This window comes from Scatophagus argus, chromosome 22 (genome assembly GCF_020382885.2).
Source record: "Scatophagus argus isolate fScaArg1 chromosome 22, fScaArg1.pri, whole genome shotgun sequence".
NCBI lineage: Eukaryota > Metazoa > Chordata > Actinopteri > Scatophagidae > Scatophagus > Scatophagus argus.
In genome coordinates, this window is record NC_058514.1 from 3,141,377 (window position 1) to 3,166,581 (window position 25,205).

Consider the following 25,205-nt stretch of genomic DNA (forward strand, 5'->3'; position numbering starts at 1 on the left):
TTATTTGTTGTTGCAGATTTATTCTATCTTCTCCTCTGCACATCAATCACTTATCGGACCATGCACCAATGTCCCTGGCATACTGTATGACCGTGCACTTCTGCATGGCTTCCACTGAATAATCCACCGTATCGCTGAGTTTCCGCTCAGAGCCGACTGCACGACTCTGGGAGCTCCAGTTGGCTCAGACTCAACAGCTCCTTCCAGTCTTCAGTGTTGATTTTATGTTTTATTGTCCTTCAGTTTGTCCGCTGACAGCAGCACAGTCCCTCCAGCAGTTCTCCATCAGTCATTGTTAAAACCTCATATCTTACTTTGAGCGTCGCTGTGAAGATTTTCTTAGAGTCAACTGTTTTCTATCAAAAGGTAGAAAAGGCTGAAAACTGCTGTAAATATAAGCTCTTTAAAAGTCATACAATTTCTCCTTCACGTCTTTTGTTTTGCGATGGCAGCTGAAATCTCAGCAGCGGATGTACATACAAACCTGAGCGAATAAATCTCACTTTGTCTGCATGGGGGTCAATGGGGCAGGTGATCCGACGCCCTCAAATCAAATGTTGATGTTCCCCTGTGGCTTCAGGAAGGTCCACAGCTCTAAAACGTCATCAAAACCCAATGAGTTAACTACATTACTGTCAAGCTGAACACTAGACTGTCACTTCGAACTCCAGAAAACTTTTTGGAGGTCTTCACATGACAATCGCAAGGTTTTGCGTTTGAAAAACAGACGCTGGAGCGAGATGTCGAAGCACGTCAGGCCAAAGCCTGAGAGATGTTCTTTTCTTCAGGAAGATCAGACGCCACTTGCCTCTGAGGCTATTTTAAAATGTGAAAGCATGAAAGAAAGTTGAAGAGATTGTCTTCACAGAATCTGTCGGGACACCAGCCACAGTTTAGGTCTGCAGTGGTTCTCACTCGGTTTGGCTCCACTCAAACGTCCCTGGCAGAAACATCAGACATGAAACGACGACGCATTTGAAAATCCATGGAGCTTATTCTAATGCACTGGGCCCGAGCTTTAGACACAATCTCCAGCAGCGACTGCAGACGGTTTTGGGAACAGGAAGAAAGGCCAGAGAGACTTTAAAAGTATCTGCTGGAGTCTCCCTTTGCGTTGGAAAGACCTATTGAAACATCATGTTCACGTTCCGGAAAACATGAAGGCTGCGATGAAAAATGGAGGAAAGCAGCTGTAAAGATTACAGGGATGAACCACAGACACGAATCCTGGCGGCTAAATGAGCTGAAGATTTGCCTCTGAGACGAAAGAAGACACAGTGGTTCAGGTGATCCCCAACCTGTGTGAACCTAAATAAGCAGCAGCGTCGCAGAAAGCCGGACTTTGAAGCTGGAGTAAGTGGTTAAAACTGCTGTCACATCTGACAGCCGCGCTGATCTCGCCTACATGCTGATAAAACTGAGGCCAACAAATGAAAGCCTCCATGAATTCCATAAACAACTTCTCGGAAGAAATCACAAAGAAATGCCAAAGCATGATTAAAATCACGACTCCAAAACTTTTAGAGCCAAGGTCAGCAAATTTTGTTTGATGATTTATATTTAACAATACAGAAGCAAATTGGCAGGTTTTGTTTTGTCCTTCATGGTTCCAGATATGACATATCTTGACATTTTCCTGCACAGACCATAAAGTCTGAATTATAATGGACATATATGAGGTTAATGTTGACATTTAAGAAAGATTCTGACATATTCCGATATAACCTGGAATATTTCCTGTAAATATTGTCACTGTGGTTCATGTTAATCTTTAGATTTGGGTAAATGAGGACTCATCCCCAGGCTCGTGTGTTTCTAAGCTGAGAAACAGTGAGGACACAACTGAAAGATTAATACCTCCTGAACTATCACTCCCACTTTGTGACTCAGTTAATGCTTTCCAATTTATCTGAGGTACTACAGACTAGCAGGAAGTGGAGCTGAGAGAGTCTTGGTCTTTGCAACAACAGCACAGGCTTTTCTCCTGCTCTAACAGCAGGCTGATTCTTGTTACAGCCTTCATTTTAAATTTCACCCCTTCTCTCTTTCTTCCACATCTAATTGGCCATTAAATTATTAAAAAATATAAAACGACAAATGATGGCCGAGTGATCAGGCAGAAGAAAGTATCTCCCTCTCCCTGAGGAAGGCAGCTCTCTTCGCTGTTAGGATCTAACAACGCTTTTGGCAACCAACCGTTAAATTGGCCATCTGCAATTTTTTTTCCTCCTCCTTCCTGCAGAGGCAGCAGGCCGACAGAGACCGCAGTCAGGTGGGAGAGAAGAAAGTTAGCTGCTACGTGTTATCTATATAATGGCAGGGGTCTCCTGAGAGTTGGAGGCAGACCAGGGGCTGCCAGGCAAGGTTTTTCAAGTGGTTTAAAATCCAAGCCTCGGGCCTGTCTGACCACAGGAGAGAGAGGACAGATATTGTCTGTTTGCTTTGATTAGGCAGCTGAAGAGCCACTGCAGCTTCGGCTGAAGGACTGGGCCAAGAGAGAGCCGACATCAAGGTACTGCAAGCATGCATGCATGTGTGTGTTTGTGTGTGGGTTTCTCTTCATTCAGAATTTACAGAATATTCCTCTCAGTGTCCTACATGACTGATGATACTCTCCACAAAGCCAAAAGATGGATGGATGGAAGCTAACTGTGAGTGCACAGCGTGTTGACATGCATTGATGAGCACGTCTCAGCATTCATTCAAACCGCTGTCACTCACACCTTGCCTTGCCTTGGGATGCTGCATGAACCCCACATGCAAAAAAACATTAACAATACCACAAAGAGGACTGACTGCAATCACAAGCGTGACCTCACTAAATCCTTACCTTCATACGTTCCGCTCTCTAGAAGGGCTCCACTTTTCTCCAGTTCCATAAACCGGTCAACGGTCACGAAATTATAATCCACCCCGGGGACTTCTCCTTCCTTGGGCTGCCTGGTTGTGCCTGCAGGAGATAAGCGAGGAGAAGAGTTAGAGCCGCCGGAGCTGTTAACGCCTCGACGCTGCTGAATGAGAGGAGAGTTTAAGTAAGAATGACTCCTTGTCAGTGTTTTAGAAAAGATCAGAACGTAGCAGCTGACCCTGACCCGACTCTATTCATTAGGTGCCCTCTTTATTCCTTTTTGTCCTTTCCCTTCTTGCACAGCTGAGAATGTGAGCAGTGTGCTTGCAGGTAGACAGGAGTGGCAAGGTACAATTTCAGAAGCTAAGTGATGCAATTTGGACACCAAGAGGAGAAATCAAGTCAATTTGCATGGAGCCGACAGCACGTCGAGGACTCCCTCACGGCGAGCCGCACTTCTGCCAGCTGACTGCAACACAGCGGTGAAGAAAATATTTTACCCTGTAATAGCAGCATTTTAAGTCAACCTCACTGACACGGCAATCATCATCCCACTCCCAAAAAAGAACGCGAGTCAAAGTGTTTACGATGCTAAACTGAGGTACAAACGACTTCTTAAATACTTCCTCATCACCGTGCGCTAATTAGACTTGTTAAAACTGATCCCGGCTGTGATAACACGCAGCCACTCTACCCCCGAGGTGCTGACTGGGTTTTCACATCCGAGCAAGAGTTGTTCGCACTGAAAGAGGAGCCCGTAAAAAAACACTTGTTAGACCCTCACTCCGGCTTATGAAGTATCCGTGTGTGTGTTTTAAAGTCGGCAGGGGAGCAGCTGTGCCGCTGATCAGCTCTGGTAGGTGGTGTGGGATGATCTGACTTTAAAAGGCCGCCTGAAATGGCTCCTGCATGGCTTCGCGAGGTTGGAACGATGCCTGCGACAGGCTGCCCTGGGGGGTTTGCAGGGGTCAAAAGGGGGGGTCAAGAGTTCTGTTTTTGAGACCATAACTTGCAGCAAGCTAGTTTGCACGACGTGTTGACTGACCGCGTCTGAAGGCAGAAGTGTTAACAGCCGTTCTGAAGCGCCGCACACAACCCAGTGAAAAATGGTGACTGTTGCAGAGTGGAATGACAAAGCGATGATTGTACAAACTGGGATAAGATCGCACACTTTCAGGCACTTTATTAGTGGCGCTGCACTCCTCTGTGCACACGAACAAGTGGCACAGTAGTGATGTGAAGAATGAAAAAGGTGGAAAGGTGGAAAGTGTAACTAACAGTTTTGGAAAGTCAAAAACAGTTTGATTACTGGGCCAACGCATGAGCTGCACACGTTCTTATCACACTGTGCCATGTTGTGAATTTCATTTAAAGTAAAAGGCAGTCATGACATCTGACAGAGAGCGGCAGGGCGTCACAAAACGATGCCGTGCCACATGTCGCGTTCGATCGTCATTCTTTTAAAATGACGGCTCTGAATGCCTGTCGCCTTGACTCCTCTCTGCTCGCGTCGCAGGTGCGAGGAAAGGAGGTGAGGAAAGGATTCGAGGATGTCATCACTACAGAATGAACCCAAGTGACACCACGGGGCTGCCTGACAAGCCTTTCTGAAGTGTTCTTCTTAATATCCTGATTAATCGGCCCTTAAGTGAAGAAACTAAAAGCCACGAAAAGGCTTCGCATGCAGCTCACCTGAGGGAGGCTGCAGCAGGCTGGTTTTTGTTTACAGACGATTCTGTCTGTTATTTTCTCTCTCAGGCCAATCAAGTTGTCAAACATGTTTATCATACGGAACGAAGCGGCACCCTGCGCGCACTTTTCGAGACCTCGACGTGGAAACATCAGACTGGAACCTGCTGACTGAGTAATTTGTCAGAGCAAATGAGCTGCAGGGAACGCTGTCATTTGCTGGGAGGAAAACAAAAAACAAAACAGCAAAAGTGTTGTGTTGTGTCGAAATGTGAGCGTGTGAACATGTGTGGATACGCGAGCGTGTGCGTTTGTGTCGCACCTCAAGTGGAGAGTTTCTTGATTGTGTCTGCCTGCATGGGGGCTTATGTACCCGTCAGATTAGCCTGCCTCACAGCCAGAGCTACTGACTGAGCGACACACACACACACACACACACACACACGTTTCAAAGAGGACCTTTGATGTTGCAGAACTATATTTAGCAGCATCTTCTGGTGGGGACTTCTCTCGGGTGACAATCTCTAAAAGGAGGCAACCACAATGCCTCTCGATTCTCCCTCCATTCTATATGGGTCACAGTCCGGTTGTGCAAATCAGCGATTCTCAAAGTATAGCAACCTCTGTGGAGTGCGGCAGTAATGATCTTGGGTATTTTTAGAAAGGTGTAATCATTATTTACAATGCCTTGATGACAGAAAATTGGGAAACTCATTAAGGTTAAACACGGCGTCCATCATTTTGTCAGCATGCGGGAGCTTGGATTCTAAAAATAAGTATTGTTTTTCCCCCTCCCGTCTGTCAGGTTGCTGTTTAGTTGGCTGAGAGAAATAAAGAAAGAGATGTAGATTTCAAAAGATAAACTTGATCGTACTCATTTCTGATGTCGGAGGAGACTGTTGAAAGGGAAGAAAACATCAGGCAGGTTGGAGAAGTGCTTAATAATCCTCTCAGGAACACCAAACATACAGCACTTTGATTCAAACATCAAAGCATGCAAACGTGATTATGTCAAAAAACCAGGAGGTTCACTGATGTTTAGAACAGTGCAGAGTCACTCCAGAAAAGAGGACAGATTAGCGGTCTAAAGCCTCCCGATCATCATTAGGAGCAGGTAAAGGTGTTGGGACGAGACAACTCATAAATCCAAGGTGTGTCACAGGCCTAAAACTCTCTGCAAGACAAACATCAACAGCCAGCGCTCTCAGAGTTACGGAAGAAACTTTTAAAGCGATAATCCTGAACATTTTCCATCACATCAAACCCAATACTAAAGCTATTCATTGCTTACCTCTCTGTATGGGAACCCGCGCTACAGTGGAGTCAGCCTTTCCTGTGCCGGATTCACAGATCCGAGTATCTCAAAGTTCGGATTAGGAGAACAACCTCATTACATAACCTAATCCATCGGAGTGTAACAAGCCGGTCCCTGGCATTTTGAAGAGGAAACATATTTAGTGAAAAATGCAAGACGAAATTCTGGGACCACCGGCAGCCGCGGAGAATCATAAGGAAATAATTCATCAAAGTATAAAAGAGGATCTCCTACTTCTTAAAGAAATTTTCTTCATGTTGGTTCCCGTCCCCCTAACTGCTCCTGATGAAGGTTTTAAGTAAACAAATCTTTTTCACTACGTTTCTGGACAAGGCAAACATTCCCACTGTCCCTCTACAATCAAAACGCGGTGATGCATGACACAAACGGCTGTCTATCGGCGGTCTGTTGGTGTCCAAAGGCGACAAACAGACCATGACAGTGAATTTAACTTTGTGGGAGATATTCACGGAAAGTGGTTTCTTCTCAGCTAACGAGACACAGAGCGATGATAAAGGCTGCAGAGACTGTGGCAGTGGGAGTACGCGGCGAGCACGGACACAAGCAGGATGTATGAAGAGAGGCACTGGGTGTAATGGATGAGAGAGCGGCTCAAGTTGTAGCGTGGGCGGAGGCTCTCGTAGCCTACAGCCACCCTGCTGCTCTCCAGCACAACCTCAAGCCAGATTCGAGTCCACAACCACTCCAGGCTCCGAGTCCAGCTCTCACCCGAGCAGCTGAGCACCATTAGCAGACGCACCTGTCGCAGCTAACACCTGGATTCATACCTGCACCCCTGCAGAATACGCGAGCATCACTCTGAGCTATGACTGTGTTAATAAAACACATTAAATTCATAGCCTCTATGTTCGGATTGCACATTTGCACACTGCAAAGTTAAAACTGAGCACAATCTGAACCTGAGATAACTGCAGGCAATATGAAAAAGGCTCAGCAGGGACCCAGACAATCTCTGGAAAGTGGAAACATTGGCCTCTATTTGAAACAAAGGATTTACATCCAGAGAATATCCCGAGGCGTCACAGACAGCATTCATCACAGGAAGTCAAAGCGTGTGTAAAGACCCTGAGGAAATGATTATACATGACCATTCAGACTAATCATTTCCATACGGTTACTTAGCAAAACGATCAAAACAAAAGAAAAAACATCAGCAGTGACACAAACTGTTGCCTCTGATGTTTTTGTTTTGTGCTGAATGTGAATCGTAGCACCTGAGGTGTAATGCAGGACATTAAGGAACATTATGCATGTCTGATAAGGAGAGATTTAAGTGCACTTTGGGAGACAATTAAAGCGAGACAGTCTGAAGGAGAAAAGGATGTCAGGTCGTCCTGTCCTGAGCTTTGGTTAAACCCCTCCTCTTTCTCAGTGAACTGTGAATTGTGTCGGGCCGACAACTCAACAACCACTGGATGTATGACAAATTTACACATTCAGTACATTCAGGTCCCCTTGAGATTGAATTAAAGCTTTCATGCTCTTAACTTTTCCCTGAACTGCTAACATGCTAAACAAACACAGTCGACATGGTAAACGTGACTGTTGTCTGACTGGTTGTGACCAGTTTTGTCACACACACACTGAATATGGAAACTGCTTTTGATGTGTGACTGACAGGTGAATTAATTAGCTAACCACAGCTGAGGAAACGGTGACTTGCTGGCCTTTGTGAATCACTGAACTGAGCGACAAATATTACACCTAAAGGAGCGCAGCAACAAATGGTAGAATACTATTTTACTGTTACTGCTGAAGTTTTGGGTGGAAACTTTAAGTAGCAGTTGAGAGACTGTGACGGTCCATCGGCTGCATCGTCTTTCCTAAAGTCTCTCCTCTTCGTTCTTTCCATCCTCCCCGCTTGTTTGCTTCATCCTCTACCACAAACGCATTTCAAACGCACTAAGTGACAGCAATTGTCCTCCAGCTGCTGTGTCCTCTGAACAATCTGAGTCGCGTCAGACCTTGAAAATCATTCTCATTCTCTGATTCATCTGGTTGGGTTTATTCTTGACTTTTTTGTAAAAGGAAAATAAAATTTTGTGCATTGGCTGCATTACAGCAGCTGCCAGAGGGAGTAAAGAAGCGAATAAATAAAGTCCAGGTGCATCAGACCTGGTCCCGCTTTGTGTGTCGTACAGGTTTCGGGGTAAACCGCGGTCAGGGGTCAGACACAGAATCAGCCAGCCTCTCGTCCTTTTGTGCTGTTATAACAGGCCAATGTTGTGGACAATTGCCTCAGGCCAGACGTATAAGACAAGTCCTGTCCTTTTCACTCTCCAAACCCCTCTGTTATGACTGGCCAAGACAGCGTCAGCACTGCCTATTGTAACCACCCTAATCTAGCCATTAGCCAATTAGGAAGTGACGGGCAGCTGTAATGCCCTTGCATTAGAGGGATGGATTAGTTTTCCATTCAGCGTCTGCCTGCTGCCTGCAGGCAAATGGGCTGATGGGAGGACGGCGAACTGCTGCATCGCGCCGCCGAAAGCTGCTTTCGCTGCACTTTGAGCGTGGCGATGTGCTCGTTCACTCTTTTCACTGATGATGCAGTGCCGCGTTTTAATCAACCGTGATTACATATCATTTAAGCGGTAATAAAGTCGATTGAGCAGGGAGTGCAGAGGAGGCTGATGTGTTCGCTGAGCTGGTGATGAAAGTTAATATCACTGATCTGCAGTCTAATCATATTGACTGTGAATGTTTTCAGCTCCTGGCAAGATGCAAAAAAAACGCCCATCTTTGACACAAACATCAGACTTGGTCTTTTTTCTTCCTTCTGCTCCACTCGATGAAATTTTAGGTTCAGTGGAGTTCAGCGAGGATGACTCTGTTTTTGCTCCCCTGCTTATTGACAGCCGGTAGTGTGGGATGGATCAGAGAATCCAGACAGTGAACCCCCCCCCGTAGCCTGCTGGACCTCTGCCGCCCTCCCCTGAATTCCATTAATAGCTCTGCCCTCCAGGAGGTGCTGGGTGAACCGCCTGTGACACAGCCGGAGATATTGATGACTGCGCCCCACCCCAAGGAGAGAGAGGAGAGGAAGGGAGAACAAACAGAGTGGAGAGGGCCGATACAGTGACGAAGAGGTGGTGAAAGGGGGGATGCAAAAAGAGGAGACGAATCATCACGGAGGGCAGTTTTTTATAAAACTTAAAGATATTAATGTGCTGGTCTGCTCATATTCTTCACAATGCAATGCAACCACTCTGCATGGGGCTTAAACCTGCAGTTTTCATACCACAGCATTCCCAAAGTTTCTTCTGAATAATTTATTTTAAGGAGCATTAAAGAGACAAACAAGCAGAAATACAGTAGGAGAACTGCTAACTTCGTTGCCAAGATTTAACAAATCATTTTTATTTGTCTTTCCTCTGAGTAAATCATTGCTCAGGTTTTGCATCATATTCCCTTTTCTTGTCAGCCTGAGAAAACCAGCACTAACACTTCATGTTCTACCAAAAACCCATTTTCAAAACTGAATATTGCTCCATTTGCGCTGCGAACACTACTGTAAGTATGGGATGTTCAAATGCGGATGCGAATAGAAAAATCACAGCAACATCGTTACCTCAAGCTCGTGTAAGAAGATCAAGGAAGGCTGCTGGAAATCTAATTCATTCAAACACACGTGTCGGTGTGATGCCGGAGCCAAACGACATCAGGTGAGGACAGGCTGTAACACGTGATAATGCAACACTCTGTCAGAAAGATCAGAGTTTGCCATAAACGGGATGAAAATGTATTGATGCAGTTAAAAGATGTGATGCCCACAGCAGGCAGGGCATCATGCATGTTCAGCAGATTTGACTTTCGTATGAACATTTTAACAGCTTAAGTATAAGTACAAATGATAATTAATTTACTACATCACTCACTCTAAAATAGAAATTACTGATATTTTTGCCGGTTAAAACCATAACGTGCAGGGAAGTATGGCAGAGTCTCATTTTGCAGGTCGTCAACTGAAAAACGTCTGCGTTTGACTCAACTGTCTTTCTCCTGAATCGTCGACGGCCAGAAACGTCTGAGTCACACCGAAATAATGAGCAAAGAAGAAAATACACGCAGAAGACACTCGCTTCTGGTAACGACTGAGAGGGATCAGTCTATACTCTGGTTTGTTAGGAAGCTCCTGCATGTTAAACCATTAAAGTTGTCTAATAAAGTAATCTGATTACATTAAAGGTACCCTGTGGAATTATGATTATGGTGTCGATCAGTGCTGAATGCTTTTCCTTCCTCATAAAACTTGACCAAGTCAATATTTTTAATTGTTTCCATCCACGTTTGCTAGCTCGCAGCCTTCTTCTTCTTCGGTGCATTTTTCAGCACATTAGCGCCACTGACCACGAATCAGAAACCTCTAGAAGAACCGCTTCCTTTGTCAAAAACTCCATCTCAAGTTGCTGCGTAGTCAGGACATGAAAACCAGGCTCATAAGAATCGAGATCTTCGCTCTAATGAAGGCCTGTAAAACATGCAGCTGAGGCTGAGTGGAGTTTGTGACTTCCATGAAAATCCATCAGGAAATTAACAGAAAATGTAATCAGCAGCTGTTCTGATTTCATTAATTTATTAATCCTGTGTTCAACCAAACCTGCCAGACATTACAAACGGATGTCAGCTTCTCATTTTTGCTTCTTTTTTTGTGGGGGGGCGGACAAACAGGTCAAACAGTACGGGGGTCATTTTTAAGTATTTTCAAACCTTTCATAGAGCAAATAATGAAGTGATCAAGTAACAAATTAGTTGTTGCAACAAATGCAGAAAACAGAACAGGAGCATCAAACACATCCTGCATATCCTCTAGTTAACAGCCAGTAATGACTCCTTCATCTTAAGCCGTCAATGCTGCGTGAACACAAAACCCCGAGCTCGGCGCAGGTGACAGAGACAGATCGGCTTGTCTTTGCAAAGAGCTCTCTGTACTGATTAAGTGCCGTGTGAGAACACATTCGGGGACCAGCCGTCGGTGGCGAATCCCCAAAACTTAGCAGCAACAAGTGAGCCTGACATTCAGGATGCGACTCGAGCATTTGCAGGCCTGTCCCACACATGTGATACAGTATGCAGCCAAGATAAATATAAACAGTGTAAAAACAACCTACCCCTACACACGGATGTCATCATGATATCTGTTGTCACTGACAATTGAATCAGAGCTCCTCTATCCTCGTTTCTGTCTCTCTCTCGTGGGAAGATGTGAATGCCTCCTTTCATCGCCTCTCAAGCGCCCTCTATTTCGCCGTTCTCCTCCAGCACGCCACTAAAAGAGATTGCCTTTGGTCTTGCTCCGCATCTCAACGTCCATGGGAATCAAAGCCGTCATGTTTGCAGGAGGAAGGAGGGTGTTGAAATAAAAAGGAGAAGAAGAAGAAGAAGAAGAAAGGCACACACACACACCCTAATAATTCAGGGCTGTGGAGGAGACTCTGACAGCCAGCGTTAACGCCAACCAACTTTAATCTGCAGAGAGCTTCCCCCTCAAAAAAATTTCTGAGAAAACACAAGAAGGCCGTTTCATTTTCTCGGGCAGCGACTCCAGTTTTTGTCAGAATCCAGGCAGCATCGTAGCACACATTCAGGCAGGTGCAAAGAGAGGAGGAGAAGAAGAGGGACGAGAACGAGAGGGCAGAGATATGGAGAGATTAAGGGAAAGCTGATGTCATTCGTTTGGATATGTAGCCCTGGGGTGGGTTGTTTGTCAGGGTGTGTGTGTGTGTGTGTGTGTGCAGTGATCAGGGAAGTGACTGTGCTGCTTTGTCAGCCTAATCCCCCCACAGCCAGGGCCACGCCGGCTCGGGCACATTACCACCCAATGACAGAATCTGTTTGTTAGGACGGCCTGCGTGGCTTTCATACATTCATAAGGTCCCGTCATGACTGCCGAGCCCCAAGGCTCAGACGACCGCTCGTTTCCACCAGTGAGCCGACATGTGTCCCGTCGACCTCCATTTCAACCCCCTGCTCTCCATCCAACACCAACCACCCTCCCAGTGCTGCAGTGTCAACAGCTGCGGTGTCGGGGGGTAGGTGGGGGTGTGTGTGTGTGTGTGGGGGGGCGCAATTTGTTTTCCGTAACCTCTTTGGATCAAGCGAGGGGTTTGAACCCACAGCCTTGGTGGGTTGGAAAGGCTGGAATAATCATCACACGCCGCATGGCGGTAATCATCTCATACTGAGACCTCTTGGCCCTTTAATACCAGGAGTTAAGCTTTCTCATAGTGGCATCACCTCTGCCCCTTTCCTGTTATTGGACCTACAGCAGCTGTGTGTGTGTGTGTGTGTGTGTGTGTGTGTGAAATGTTCAAAGGCCTTTTAAAAGCCTAACCTCCTCTCTTACACCAGCAGGAAATCTGGATCATGACTGCATAAACGTATCATTCCTGCGCTGTTTAACGTGTTGAATGTGTTTAACGTTTTGAACCCCGGCGGCTTTAGCTCGAGGTCCAGCGCTTCAATTTACCAGCTTATGGCTGGAACTGAACACCAGGCTGAAAGGTTGTGTTTTGGTTTTTATTTTTGGTTTTTTTCTTTGCTCTGGTTGAAAGTCTATTTAACCTTTGACTACAGCCACCATCGCTCACAGGTGCAGTCAGAAGTGCACTGTCGTTGCCCCGGTAACCGCAGTGATGTCACAGGCAGGGTCCTGGAGTACACCTGTGCATCACAGCGGCAAGGTGAGCAAGTTAAACCACTGGTGGTTAGCAAAGACGTGATTTTCAGGAGGTGCAAAGTTTCTCTGCGTGTGCTGGCGTTAACTGATCTCTGAACGGGAGGACGTGACTGACTGGTGCCCCAGCCAGTCAGTGATTTTTCCGTCTTCTATGACAAGATCTTCAGATGATAATCAGAGAAATGCGTCAGTTTAAGAGCTGTTAACAAATAACACGCCCAGTGGTGTCAATCTCCTCCCTTCTCCTGACCATTTTAGGGGCCGTTATTCATGAACGCAGCAATGTGGGAAATTCCCCGTTCTTAATCCTGTCTGCTGAGCTCTGATTGGCTGTTTCTAAAACAAGATTTGTTTGAATCTGGTTTAGTTTGGTCTCTAGTCTTCATCCTCAGGGGACACTAGAGAAACAGAAAATCATTGGAAAGCGTAAAACGTACAGCAGAACGTGGGTTCTCCTGGCACTGAACTTCGACTCAGGGTGCGAATGTGACACGAATGTCATCAATCCGACTGTAAGAGCGAACAATGACAGCTGAGGGCACATAAATCAAATATGAGCGACGAGTAAAAATTCAGAAAAGCCTGTATCTTTTGTTCAGAGGCTTCCCCTGCATCACAATTACTCTGACAGTGAAAGAGATTTCTTCCTTTCTTACTGAAAGTGCTGTTTGTGTACACTGCGGTGACGCTCTCTGACTTAGCAAAGCTCTTCTCATGATGACACCCGTGATGACTGCATGAATTAAAATTCATGTGGTTCACAGGGAACACAGTTGACACTTGACATAACAAGCACTGATCTTGTTGTCAGCGTTGCATTCAAGGCATCACAGGTTTTTCGTGCCTCCAATAAAATTCTCTCCAAAGGATTTTTACAGTACATAAGTCAATACTAATCCATGAATAGCGAGGAGTAATTACACAAAAAATAACAGCAAATTATTCATGAATTTGATCTTCCTTGCTGCTCCTCGATGATGGAGAAAGAAAAAGAAACCTTTCTGGAAGCTTCCAGGTTAACAAAGTGAACAAAGGATTGCGGACTCCCTGCTCTGAAGGTGGACTCGGGGCTGGAGGGGAGGTGCTGCAGCAGGCGGAGGTGACACAGTTTATCAGGAGAGGAATGAACAAGAGACAAGTTTTAAAACGTTAGCCTCTAACAAATACAGCCGTCAATTAACTCGACATGAAGGACTGAACACTTTAAACTGAACTGCCACACGAAATGCTACCAACCATCAGTGATGGATTCAAATCATCATTTATGCTTTCACACCAAGGCTAAACAAAACTCTCAGCTGCACCTTTCCATTTCACCTCTGTTTCAAACTCAGCTGTTGACTATTTTGTCTATTTCTCTTTCTGTAAAAGGAATTATGGTTTAATTTCAGATTTATTTTTATAGCTATGGCCATGAATCTTATTGAAATCCCCCAAAATGTTATTGTAAAACACTACTCAAACTCTTACAGACAATTAATATGCATATGCAATTTGCATATTTGCTAATTTAAAGATTGAAACAACAACTGAAAAACTTTCATGTCGAAACATGAAGCTGTCATCAGAAGAATGTTAGCTTAGCGTAGCATAAACACTGGAAGCAGGGGGAAACAATGCTAATTCACTGGAAGGATGGAATAATGATATTAAAAATAATAATACTGAGTTTTAAAGTGTTAAAGACGGTTGCAGAGTTGGCCATGGAAGGTTTAAAACTGCCGTGTTTTGAGAATACATCAATATATTCATGAAGGTTGGGTTTAATTTCCTTAAACAACAGACTATGGCTGACGTGAGAGCAGCACAGTTTTGCAATAAGCCAAAATCGAACCGGAATCAAATCTGCATCTTTCTCTCTCGCTGTCCAGCGTGTTTGTGTTGCCTCAAAAGCTGTTTAATGTCTGAAAATCCAAATGCTAATTTTCTTTTTTTTCTTTGGCCCCAATCTGTCCAGCAAATCTCATGGAAAATCATTCATAGATACAGCTGGAAACACGAGTCAAACTTCCTCTGCAAAATAAACCAACTTTTATTTAGCACCTGGACATCGAACCTCGCTGTCCTTCTTTTGCCCTCCTCTCTCACACTCTCTTCCATTCCTTCTTTGATGCAAGCACCCAATAGTTCAGGATCCAATTACACGGATCGCTCAGATGCCCCTCCCACTCGACCATCCGTCTCCGATTGCCGGGCCAATGGACGACTCTTGTCCGCGTGACAGATCAAATTCCACCTCTGCAAATAATCCATTATCAGAATGCCACTGCCAGCGCCGCACAACACTTTAATTGGATCCTTTTAATAGTGTTCACTATGGCCACTTTGAGCCATGTAATTAGGTTTCTCTTCCTATAGAGTTTAATGGTCGTGGGGTGGGAGTGGGGTAGGCTTAATCCAATTTCACTCACAGAGAAATCATCTCATGCAGTATATACTTTCTAAACAGGGTTTTTACAGGCCACCATAAAAACCATAGACTGGTACTAAATATCCAGCCTCACTGACTCTTTGGCTGTGGGGGAAGTGGTCCGCCCTTCACTGTCAACGTCTCTCTTTTTTTGGCTTACACCCGTTCCAACTGGCTCCCCTGGCTAATGCAAAGCTCCGCCACTAGGAAAAAAAAAATTCTCTTAACGCTGCCGCCAAAACTCCCCAAACAGGATGCAAACGATGGGATTTCTGGAATGATTAATTTCTGCCACTTGTGAGGCTATTAGGCGGAAGTCAATCAAATGAATAATATATGTATAAGGGCTCAGTCAAAAGGCAGAGGCACAGTCACAGGGGTGAACGGATGAATGGATGAGGGGAGAACAGTAAGCAGCTGAATGACGATGAATACAAAGAGACACACTGCCGAAGGGGTGGAGAGAGGAGGGGAGAGAGAGGGGAGGTGCAGTGGCACCAAAGGCATACAGCAGATGGATGGGTCACTCACCTGGCCAGGTGTGAAAGGACACTCTGTAATTCTAGGTGACTGATGTGACAGTTCATAACTCAGCAGCGAAAAAAAAAGTGTATTTGTTTACACCCGAAAGTCGATTTCAAACATCGCTTTCATCATGAAGACTGATTATCTTGCCCTTAAAAATGACCAGCACAATAAAAACAAAAACAGCAGGACAGTTCATAACCCCCCACGAGGCCGAGCGATGAGGCAGCACGTTTTCCAAAACACGTCTGATGCAGCGTTCACGTCTGACTTGGAGTTCACATCAACAACAAGGTCCAATTAATTACTGGAAAACTGATTTGTGTGAAAAAATAAACACATTTGAATTAGATGTACCTGAAAAGCATGAGCCTGAGCTGGATGAGGGCTTTGGTGACTGTCGTTACCCCAGATTCTATGAGTATATATGCAGCCCAGTTAGCGGGTAAACAATGCAGAGATTGTAAAGTCTTGTCGATCTTATCTAACAGTACATGTTCACGGGTTCGAGCTCGTGCACACACTTTTGACTTAAAAACTGCAAATAAAGACTGGGACAGGCTGTAAGAAGCTTTTTTCTTGGTTGTTTTTTAATGTTTTAAAACAAGTCCCACATTCTGCCCCATGTGAACGCAGGAAAAGATCCAAACTATGATACCTCCATCAACGGCAACTCTGAACATCATTTCAGCTACGTTTGAAGACAAAATGCCGAATATTCCTCGTTCCAGCTTCTCAACCGCACAAGATGAGTTGCCTTTCTTTGCATTATGCGACAGCAAACAAACGGGTTTTAGACTGTTGGTTGGACAAAACGCGGACTTTGATGTCATAAACTTGGACGTGAGGAACTGGTAGTCGCTCCCACGTTCAAGCTCCAAGCACAAAATATCTGAAAGACTTCAAAGCAGCAGCAGTTCTGCAGTCTGTGCGGTGACTCCATCAGAACATATGAGTCTCTCGGGGAGTTAGATGGGAGAATTCTCTGTCACCTGCACATTTCTACTTCCTGTGGGACGCCAAATTGCATCAGTAAAAGAGAAGAAGCAAGAAATCAGGAAGAACAGGAAAGAAGAAGATGAAGAAGATGGAAAAAGTCAATGGAAAGAAAAACGACAGCAGGGAAGAGGACTCGACACACACACACACACACACACACCAATGATATAAAAGCATTCATATTCACACCACTGCCGCAACACTGAAAAGCATTGTAAGGTTATAATGTATACTATGAAACATACGGCAGCATAAAATCACCAGGAGGACCATCTGGCTGCGGCTTAATTAAATTCACTTAATCACATCCAAACATATGCAACACATTCATATCATGCCACGGCAGTTTAGCAGGCAGGGTGAGACAAAAATAAAAATCCACTTTGATTACGACTAAAGGACAATTTCTGCGTGGCACAAAACATCGTCGACGGAGCCTCGGCAAACGTCGGCGCTCAAAGTGATTCATTCATCACTCCTGTTGTGTTAACCTTTCGACGCGCATTAATCTGCGTCCTTGTGTTAGCGCTAATGAGGACAGAATGGAGAGTATGAGCCGCACACGCCGAGGCCATGAATCACACACACTTACGGACGGCAGGTGAGTAGAATTAATGCGTGCGTAGTTGAAGTATATGATGTGTGCGCGTCTGAGGGAGGAAAGCCTTTGAAAATGTAACCTTGAATGTAAGAATAGTACAGTCAGGGCTTGTGCAGTTCATTACGTACTCTACTTTCCACTGAGCTGTACACACAATGTTTGCATAAACAGTGTAATTTGATTGCAAGCCAAAACAACAGCAGTAGCGTCACGAACCGCCAGATGCTGGACAAAAACTCAGTCGCTCTGTCAGGGTACAAACAGCAGGGGGCGAAGCTGGTTTCAGAAACACTCGAACTTGCTTGAATTAAAAGCTCTGGCTCGTCCTGTCAGGGCTCACTACGTCGTGTTTTACCCCTGACCCTCAAAACCTCTTGGAAAACATTTTATTTGTGCTTCCTTGACCTGATTTCTTCTTGTTCCGACTTAAATATTTATTATTTAAAAGGTATTTATTGTCTTTTTGGAAGCCTGGTTTTGAAAAGCGCTATATAAATAAGGTTTGCTCACTTACTTAAACCCACTTCTGAGAAATATTTAAAATTTATAAAAGAGAATATTCCTTTAAACCGATTTTCGTGTGCATTTTATGTCTCGGTCTTCTCCAAAGTTTGTTTTTAGTTGCGAGAAGACGTTAGTTTCTGTGCTTTACAGTTAATGAGATCCTCTTATAGCAAGCGCAGTGCAGAAAAAGCCTTGAAACTGATACTTCTTGATAGACCACAAATGCAAATTCTCATTCTTTTCAGTGATGGTATTCAGTTCAAGGTGCTGCCGCTTTGGCTTTGTAGTTTGTGAAGTGATACATTAATGGGATTTACTGGTCATTAAAGTGGTCAAAATTATTTAGATTCCTGGTGTGATAAATCTTTTTCAATCGTGAATTGGATGAAAGGGGAAAACGTAACTGATATGTTGAATATGATATGATATGTTGAATAATTTACCTGTGAGAGAAGCTGAAAAGGGTTTCTCGAGCTCAAAGAGTAAAGTACAGAGACATAAGACTGAACACTGAGGATTGATTGGGCCCGAGCGGCAGGGTGGGGAGATTATTTTCAGGTTGTGATTGTTTTGATGAGGACTTTTAAATAAAATCCAGTGGGTGTTAAAAGGAATAATTTTACCTTGTAGAAAGTCAGAAAAGGTGAGTGAAAAAAAAGTAAATTTAGAAAAGCTACGACGAACTTTCTAATGAAGCCTCCTGAGTTATTTAGTCCTACTCAATAATTCCTATCACAGCTGTTTTTGCTTTTGTTTTGACTGTGCTATTACCCTTTCTCAGTGGTATGAGATCCCTGAATCATTAAGAAATAATCCCAAATTACCACTTCATTATGGAGGCATTAGCCTTATCGGCACTGTGTATAAATTGCGTTCATTCATTCACTTGTTGATCAGGCTGAAAGGATAGGTCCGCTGCTACATGAGCTAAATATACATTACCATCAGCAGCAGTATAATAAGCCTCCCTGCAGAGTAAAGACTTCATATTAATTAGGTGACACGGGGGACGAAATCCATTTCATGTTTTGTTGCTCATCATCAATCATTTAAAAGCTGCACGGTTTTGTAAAATGTTATTCATTTCTGTTGTTCATTTTTTGGAGAAACTTGAGCTTCTGGGACAGAAGATAAATACGTTTCTTGATTTTCAGAATCAAGAATAACGAGGCCTTACTGTATTTATCATGTGGAAAGTCCGCGGGCACATACGTGTGAGTGACAGCAGTGCGTGTGTGGATACTTGTGTATGAAAACTAGGTCTGTGTGTGCGTGCGTGTGTGTGTGTGTGTGTGTGTGTGTGCTGGCAGATAACGTGTGCAGCGTGCAGCTTAGTGTTCACCTATCTCGCCCGTCCCTGCGTGGAGCCGATGGAAGCCCCTTATCGCAGACCCTCAGAGCCCTACAACTCTTTAAGTCAACCCGCCTGCAGAGAAGTGAGGCAAAAATAAATAAAATATGCAGGAAGGGAAGAAAAAATATGATATTTTCCCCCTGGAGATGTGGCATCCATTCTTGTTTGTTGATGAGTGTGTCTGCCTAGACCTTAATGTCCCGGACGGGTAAAAATGAAAGACGGATATAGTGAGACTTAGGGAAGATGGAGGGAGGAAGAGGAGACAGTGAAATAATCAGTCTTGCCTTTTGATACAGAATGAAGTTATTAGCAGCTGGTGATGGATGATACTTGAAAGCCGAGCAGGAGAAGAACGTGAAAAAGAACAGAATAACAAAAAGTCAAATTCGTATGAAAGTAGAGGAAATAAGGAGAGAGAAAAATGGTCACGGGAAAGCAAAAATGCACTTTGGCGTGTGTCAGAAATAAAGACGGGCCAGTCAGGCATTTTATTTAGCGTTCAGAATCCCCTGGGGACGTATAGAGCCGAGCATCACGGGACATTAAAGAGATTAAAAAAGAAAAAAAACAAACCACTGAATAAAATCCTCAATTCATCAGATTAATGCCCTTCACCCGTCTGTAATAAACATCACTGGTTTATTATGAATACACGACATCCTGCACACCTGGCCTGATTATCCAGAAAATACACAAACCAGGTCGGAGGAGACTGACAGCATGTCAGGCTGGGTGGCTGACAGAGGGGAATAAAAAGCTGAAGTCATCTCCAGAGGCCCTGCAGGCTGACAGCCACAGAGTAACTAAACTGAGAGCTCAGAGGTGAAGCCACAAGCAAACAGAGAGCAGCCATCAACACTCCTCTCACGTGTCTGCATACCAATGAGCGTTGGACCTGTTCCATTCAAACGGCCACGCCAGTCGCTTCTTATTAACGAAAACACCACGAGCAAACAAACTAGTCTGGAGCTCGTCACGACTCTCAAACTGATTGAGACAACAAAGTTTTAAAAGTAAGAGTTTTGCAAGTTGTTATCCTGAAAATTACAGCCCTGACTGATTTGGTGACACTCGTGGTTTCCGTGGTAACAGAGCATGTGGTGTGAACACTGCAGCACTGGACACTGAACACTGGAGTCTTCTTATTACTGATGTTGTTGAATTGTTTTGTACACACACACACACACACACACACTGCATTTCCGGGGACTTCTTCACATTAAAAGCCACTGAGCTTCACGCTTTTAATGTGAAAGAGCAGCAGCAGCAGGAAGGAGTCACTTAAGCCGGTTCTGATACGACTGTAAGACAGTAAACAGCGAGGCTGTGATCAGTGAGATTAAATTACAAACAGCAAACCTGGCTGACATGCTACACTATTTCCCATGATCCCTTCTGCAAGCAATTTAAATCCAGTGAATACCAGCAATTTATGTTATCACAAGAATTAGAAGAGGCTAAAGTCTGCTTGAAGCAGCAGCAGCAGCACGTGCTTGTTATTAAAGCGAGTACACGTTTAGCTGTTCAGATGAACTTACACAATCGTGCTAAACCAAGAAAATGAGGGGATGAATAAACAATACGCATGCCGAGCACTCGAATTAATGAAAACATGTGCGTGAGGCCTGTTTTGTGCTCACACTGTTAGCATCTTTTGCCCTTGATGTTTTTAAATCTCATCATATTTCGGCTTTTTTTTTTTTTTTTTGGTCCCCTGTGGCAGCTCCTAGCCTCTGTGCCTCAGTGGTCTCTTTCTGACACACAAAAAAGTCAGACAAAAGGCCAGAATAACAGCGCAGATCTCATTAAGACAAATTCTGGAATATACATGAGGAGATGAAAGAGAGGAATGAACGACTGAGAGCAGAAAAGAGGCTGAAGTGTCCATTTAATCCCATCCAATTCAGTTCAAATAAATTGTCTCTGCACCTTTCACAAGTGCGCAGTGAGTCTGAAGCCTTGGCTTCAGGTGGCTGCCAATGCACAGTGAAAACACAGCACAAAAAGCAACTGCAAAATGTTCATCAGCAGCCGTTAACAGAAAAAGCTTCCCAAAGACCTCAAGGTAACATCTGCAAATTATTTTCTCCAACCAACAGACAAAAAAAAAAAATGTCAGGCACTTCAAACCTGTCTCCTAGAAACTACACTTAAAGACCTTTTTACAACAGCAAATAACCCACGTTTAGTTTTAATCCATCATCAGTATAATGAGGAAACGTTGTGAGTGAATGTAGCTGCTGAATGTTCTCTAACCACACAGTGAAGGCCCTGACAGCACCGAGCTGAGGCTGGGGAAAGGTCACGGACCTGCTTAAATACTGAAAATGTCATCAGTGACAAGAACACAAGGAGTGTGTACTTTTTTTTCATATGAACATGAAATTATAGTTTACCTTCATCAAAAGTGCTTTTGTTGCCAAACATTAGCCAGCGTCTTCAAATTCCTCGCTCGAAAACCCACCTCTTCATTCATTTACTGTCACAAACGGCAGCAAAAAGCCGCAACTCCTTCCATCGCTTCATACAAGAAGAAAGAAGTACGAAGACATTTTTAAAAGATGCTTGTTTTGTCTGACCAACAGTCCAAACTGCAAAAGTATTCGACGTCCAATCAGAGGAAAGAGAAAAAGCTGCAAATCCATACATCTGGGAAGACTTAAACAACTAACTGATTATCAATTCTGGTTATTGTTCTGCACAAATCAACTAATCAAATCATTGTCACAGAATTAGTGATGAGTGTGCGTGTCACCACCGCATGTGTGTCTCTAAAAGAAGGAGAAAAAACATTATGCTTATCCCAAAAGGACAGCAATACATATTCATGCCCCCCTTCCTCATTATTTCCCATTAATCTACACAGGGGCTTGGTAATAGACATCCTGTGTCATGGGAGAGACCGCTAACAAACACAGCCGGGGAGAGAGACACAAACAACCTTGAAGAGAGAGAGAGAGAGAGAGAGAGAGAGAGAGAGAGAGAGAGAGAGGGGAGGAGAACCGGTTTATCATCGCTTCCCCTCCTTTTGATCTCTTAGTGAGCAGAAGACGTGAATTTTTAGGGTAGAAAGAGGGAGGCAGTGGGCGAGCGAGTAAGACACATAAAGGCAGAAACAGAGAGAGAGAGAGAGAGAGAGAGAGAGAGAGAGAGAGTAAGACTTATGTGTCCCACAAAAAAAAAAAAACTAAATAAAAAATTGCACATCCCACTTCGACCCAATTTCATTACAGCCTAATCTGTCCTACCACCACGACAAAGCTCTCTTTCCACCCCGGCTTCCTCCTCCGAATGACGGGACCATCGCTGCGCTTTCGGGAGCTTTCACACTACGCTGGTCTTCATTTGCACTGTACCACGCTGTCTGCTCCTGGGAGAGCATCTGTCACCACTATTTTAACATGCTGTGTCAGTGTGGGCCTGCTCCTGCCATGATAATTTAGCAAGAGCGCGTGTGTGTTTGTGTGTGTGTGTGTGTATACGCACGAAAGCATGTGTGTGGAGTGCGTGAGTTCCTGTTTAAGCAGGATACAACTTCTGACGTGCTGCGAGGCTTCGTGAGCAAAGTTACACAAGTCCTTATGGCTGCTATCGAGTGTGCCAGCGCGGACGTGTGAGGCTCCATCTTTGGTAGAATATGCTTAAATGTGTGTATGTGCGTGTGTGTGTGTGTGTGTGTGTGTGTATCTGGGTGTAATTTAATGCGAGTGTTAAAGAGCCAGTGAGCAGGAAACAACAGAATGCAGCGTATGCCAACATCTTGGCATCTCTGAACTACAGTCGATACTTCAATGTGAAATTCTTCACGTTTGGCAGAGCTGAGACAGAATGAACACGATGTGTCCTGCCAGCATCTGGAAGCAAAGCAGTTGTGTTTTTATCTTTGATTTGATTTGGCAGAAAACTATATTGCTGTTCAGCTGAGTGTTTAGTGTGAGTAATTTGTCAGTCAAAAATGTCAAAACGTGTGCTGGTTCCATCTTTTCTACAGCTGCGTGAGGACGCCTGAGCTCTGTGAGGCTTCAGGCGCAGCGAAGGTTTTATGCTAACAAGCTGTTGTGCAGCAGGTATGACACTAACCAAGTTCACAGACCTCGCTGTGAGCAGTTCCACACAGGAACTATTTTCTTTGTGTATCACTACGCAGGGGACAATAGAAGGCTTGTGCCCTCTCGTGTTCAGGAGGAGATGCACGTTTCCTTCTGCATGGTGGCAGTTCGGTAGAGAGAATCTTGTTTTAAATTAGTGGCCAGTAGATAATTTAGAGTCACCGGGTCATGATTTTAAGAAAGAGAGACATTGCTGTTTGTTTTTTGCCGCAACGCAAGTCATCTCGTTGCATCATACTCACGAGAAGGGAGACGTCTCCACAGCCGCAATCCCCGAAACTCGTTTTGATCGGGGCGAACTGTCCCTTTAAAAATATGAACAACTCTGAAGACAAAACCTCAGCATCCCGAACGGAAGTCAGAGTCCAGCTGCACATGAGCAGACGTATCGACACACTCAGCGCCCTCCAACACACAGGATGTGGTGAGGAGGAGACAGGTGAGGACAAGGAGACGGAGACTTTGTTCTTTCCTCGCAGCACCTCCGCCCTGCTGTGCTGTGTTAAATAAGAACTCAGAATCAAAGAGAAGGACGGGGCTCTGGCTTTCCTTTTTGGTCGACAAGGCCATTGTTCATTATCTGCCTCTCTTTGAGGGGGTGTCGTCTTTCAAAGAAGAGAGCGGGGGAAGAATCATATTGAAAATTATGGAAAAAGTCTTTCTGTCGAGCGCCTCAGCTCTGAGAAGTATGACCCCCAACACACACACACACACACACTTTAAAATGAAAACACGGGTGTTGGAGTGCAGGTGAGAAGTTTGTCTCAAAGTCGCGGCAGACTGGATGACCTCTGGGCGACTGATGTGGCGTTAGAGGGGCCGATGAGGTTCAGGTTCCAGCTATTTGTGCTCTGTCACAAACGTGACTGTCTGTCACTTCAAAAGTCTTGATGGGCCATCTTTGATGCTCTGCTGAGTAGCGATTATGGAGCGCCGTCCCCATTCAGCCCACACAGGCCACACGCTCCAGACGGAGGTGGGGGGGGCAGAGAGAGATCGGCGACATTAGACGCTAAAAGAGAGAAATGAGCCCTGGAGGCAAATAGACACGTATTAGCCAAATAGCTTTCTTCGCTGGACTACAGGGGACAATGACATCCGGGGTTATTTTCTAAGGCCTGGTGTTTAACCTTATTACAGCCCTCTAGGTTGTAATACAGAGTGGTCATTACCTCAGTGGGGGCTAAGGCCTGAGCTCTGACAGATGGATCGCCATTATCTGTTATTTGGCTTCATCTGTGAGGGGTAATTTCATACAGTTACAGGTGCCTCTCACTGCTATGAATAAATGGATTTTAGACCAATCGGGAGACACGCGTAAACAGGCCAAAAAGTAAAGTAATCAAAGTGATGTTAAGCGCCCTGAACTGGGTTCCACGGTTCTGCACCGCATTAGAGAAGGCGTTAAACAAAAACTCTGCGGACACTGCGGCTCGCGACCCCTGATTTAGTTTTTAATTAAGGCTAACGATAGACCACACAACTCAATGCATGTGTGGCATGTGATGTGGGTGGAACGTGAGCCCCAAAATGGTTCAACAAAACCTTTAAGTGTTCTGGTGCACAGGTGAAGTAAACATGCAATGGCTGGTTCATTTTAATGCCTTTAAGTTGGTCGACTTTTTTCTCTCCCGTGAGACTTGTGGTCTCTGTGGTCCTGGCTTTGGCCATGAATTTGTGATCTAAGTACGTGCCGCTAAGTTGTGATAACAGGTGGTCACTTATGGGGAGAAATTAACAGCCCCTGTCTTTGTTCAAGCTCAAGAAATGGAACTAATTAAATTTGCTGAAGAAGAAGACCGTGAGATATGGTTGAAAGCTATGCCAACAGGAAAAGTAATTGAACCTTGAGATAAGAATATTTGAGGGCAAGATGGCGACAAAGCAAGCAGAAACTTTTGGGCAGCAGCATGAGGAGGCTTTTTAGGCTTGAGTTCCTCATGAAAAATAATGACAAGGAGTTCCGCTTTAACCGCACACTTCGTTTTCATTTCTAAAAGCAGAATACGCAACCACATGGGGAGAAACAAAGATACAAAAGTGCGGCGATGAATCATTTTTATCTCTTTATCTCCTCAGCAAGTCTCATTATTCATGTCATACCTTTTATGCATCCATTCACAATAATGAAAATGTCTCGGGTCGAAG

At 44.6% G+C, this 25,205-nt stretch overlaps 1 protein-coding gene across 13 annotated transcripts in view; it reads right to left on the bottom strand.

Moving 5' to 3' along the window:
- Positions 1-25,205, bottom strand: part of magi2a (membrane associated guanylate kinase, WW and PDZ domain containing 2a) — a 215,331-nt gene that overhangs the window by 63,955 nt on the left and 126,171 nt on the right. For all 13 annotated transcript variants that reach the window (XM_046379314.1, XM_046379311.1, XM_046379308.1 and 10 more), the window contains one exon: positions 2,831-2,950. In XM_046379314.1, coding sequence (XP_046235270.1) covers positions 2,831-2,879 — 49 coding nt within the window. In that variant the 5' untranslated portion in view covers positions 2,880-2,950. The remainder of the gene's footprint in view (positions 1-2,830; positions 2,951-25,205) is intronic.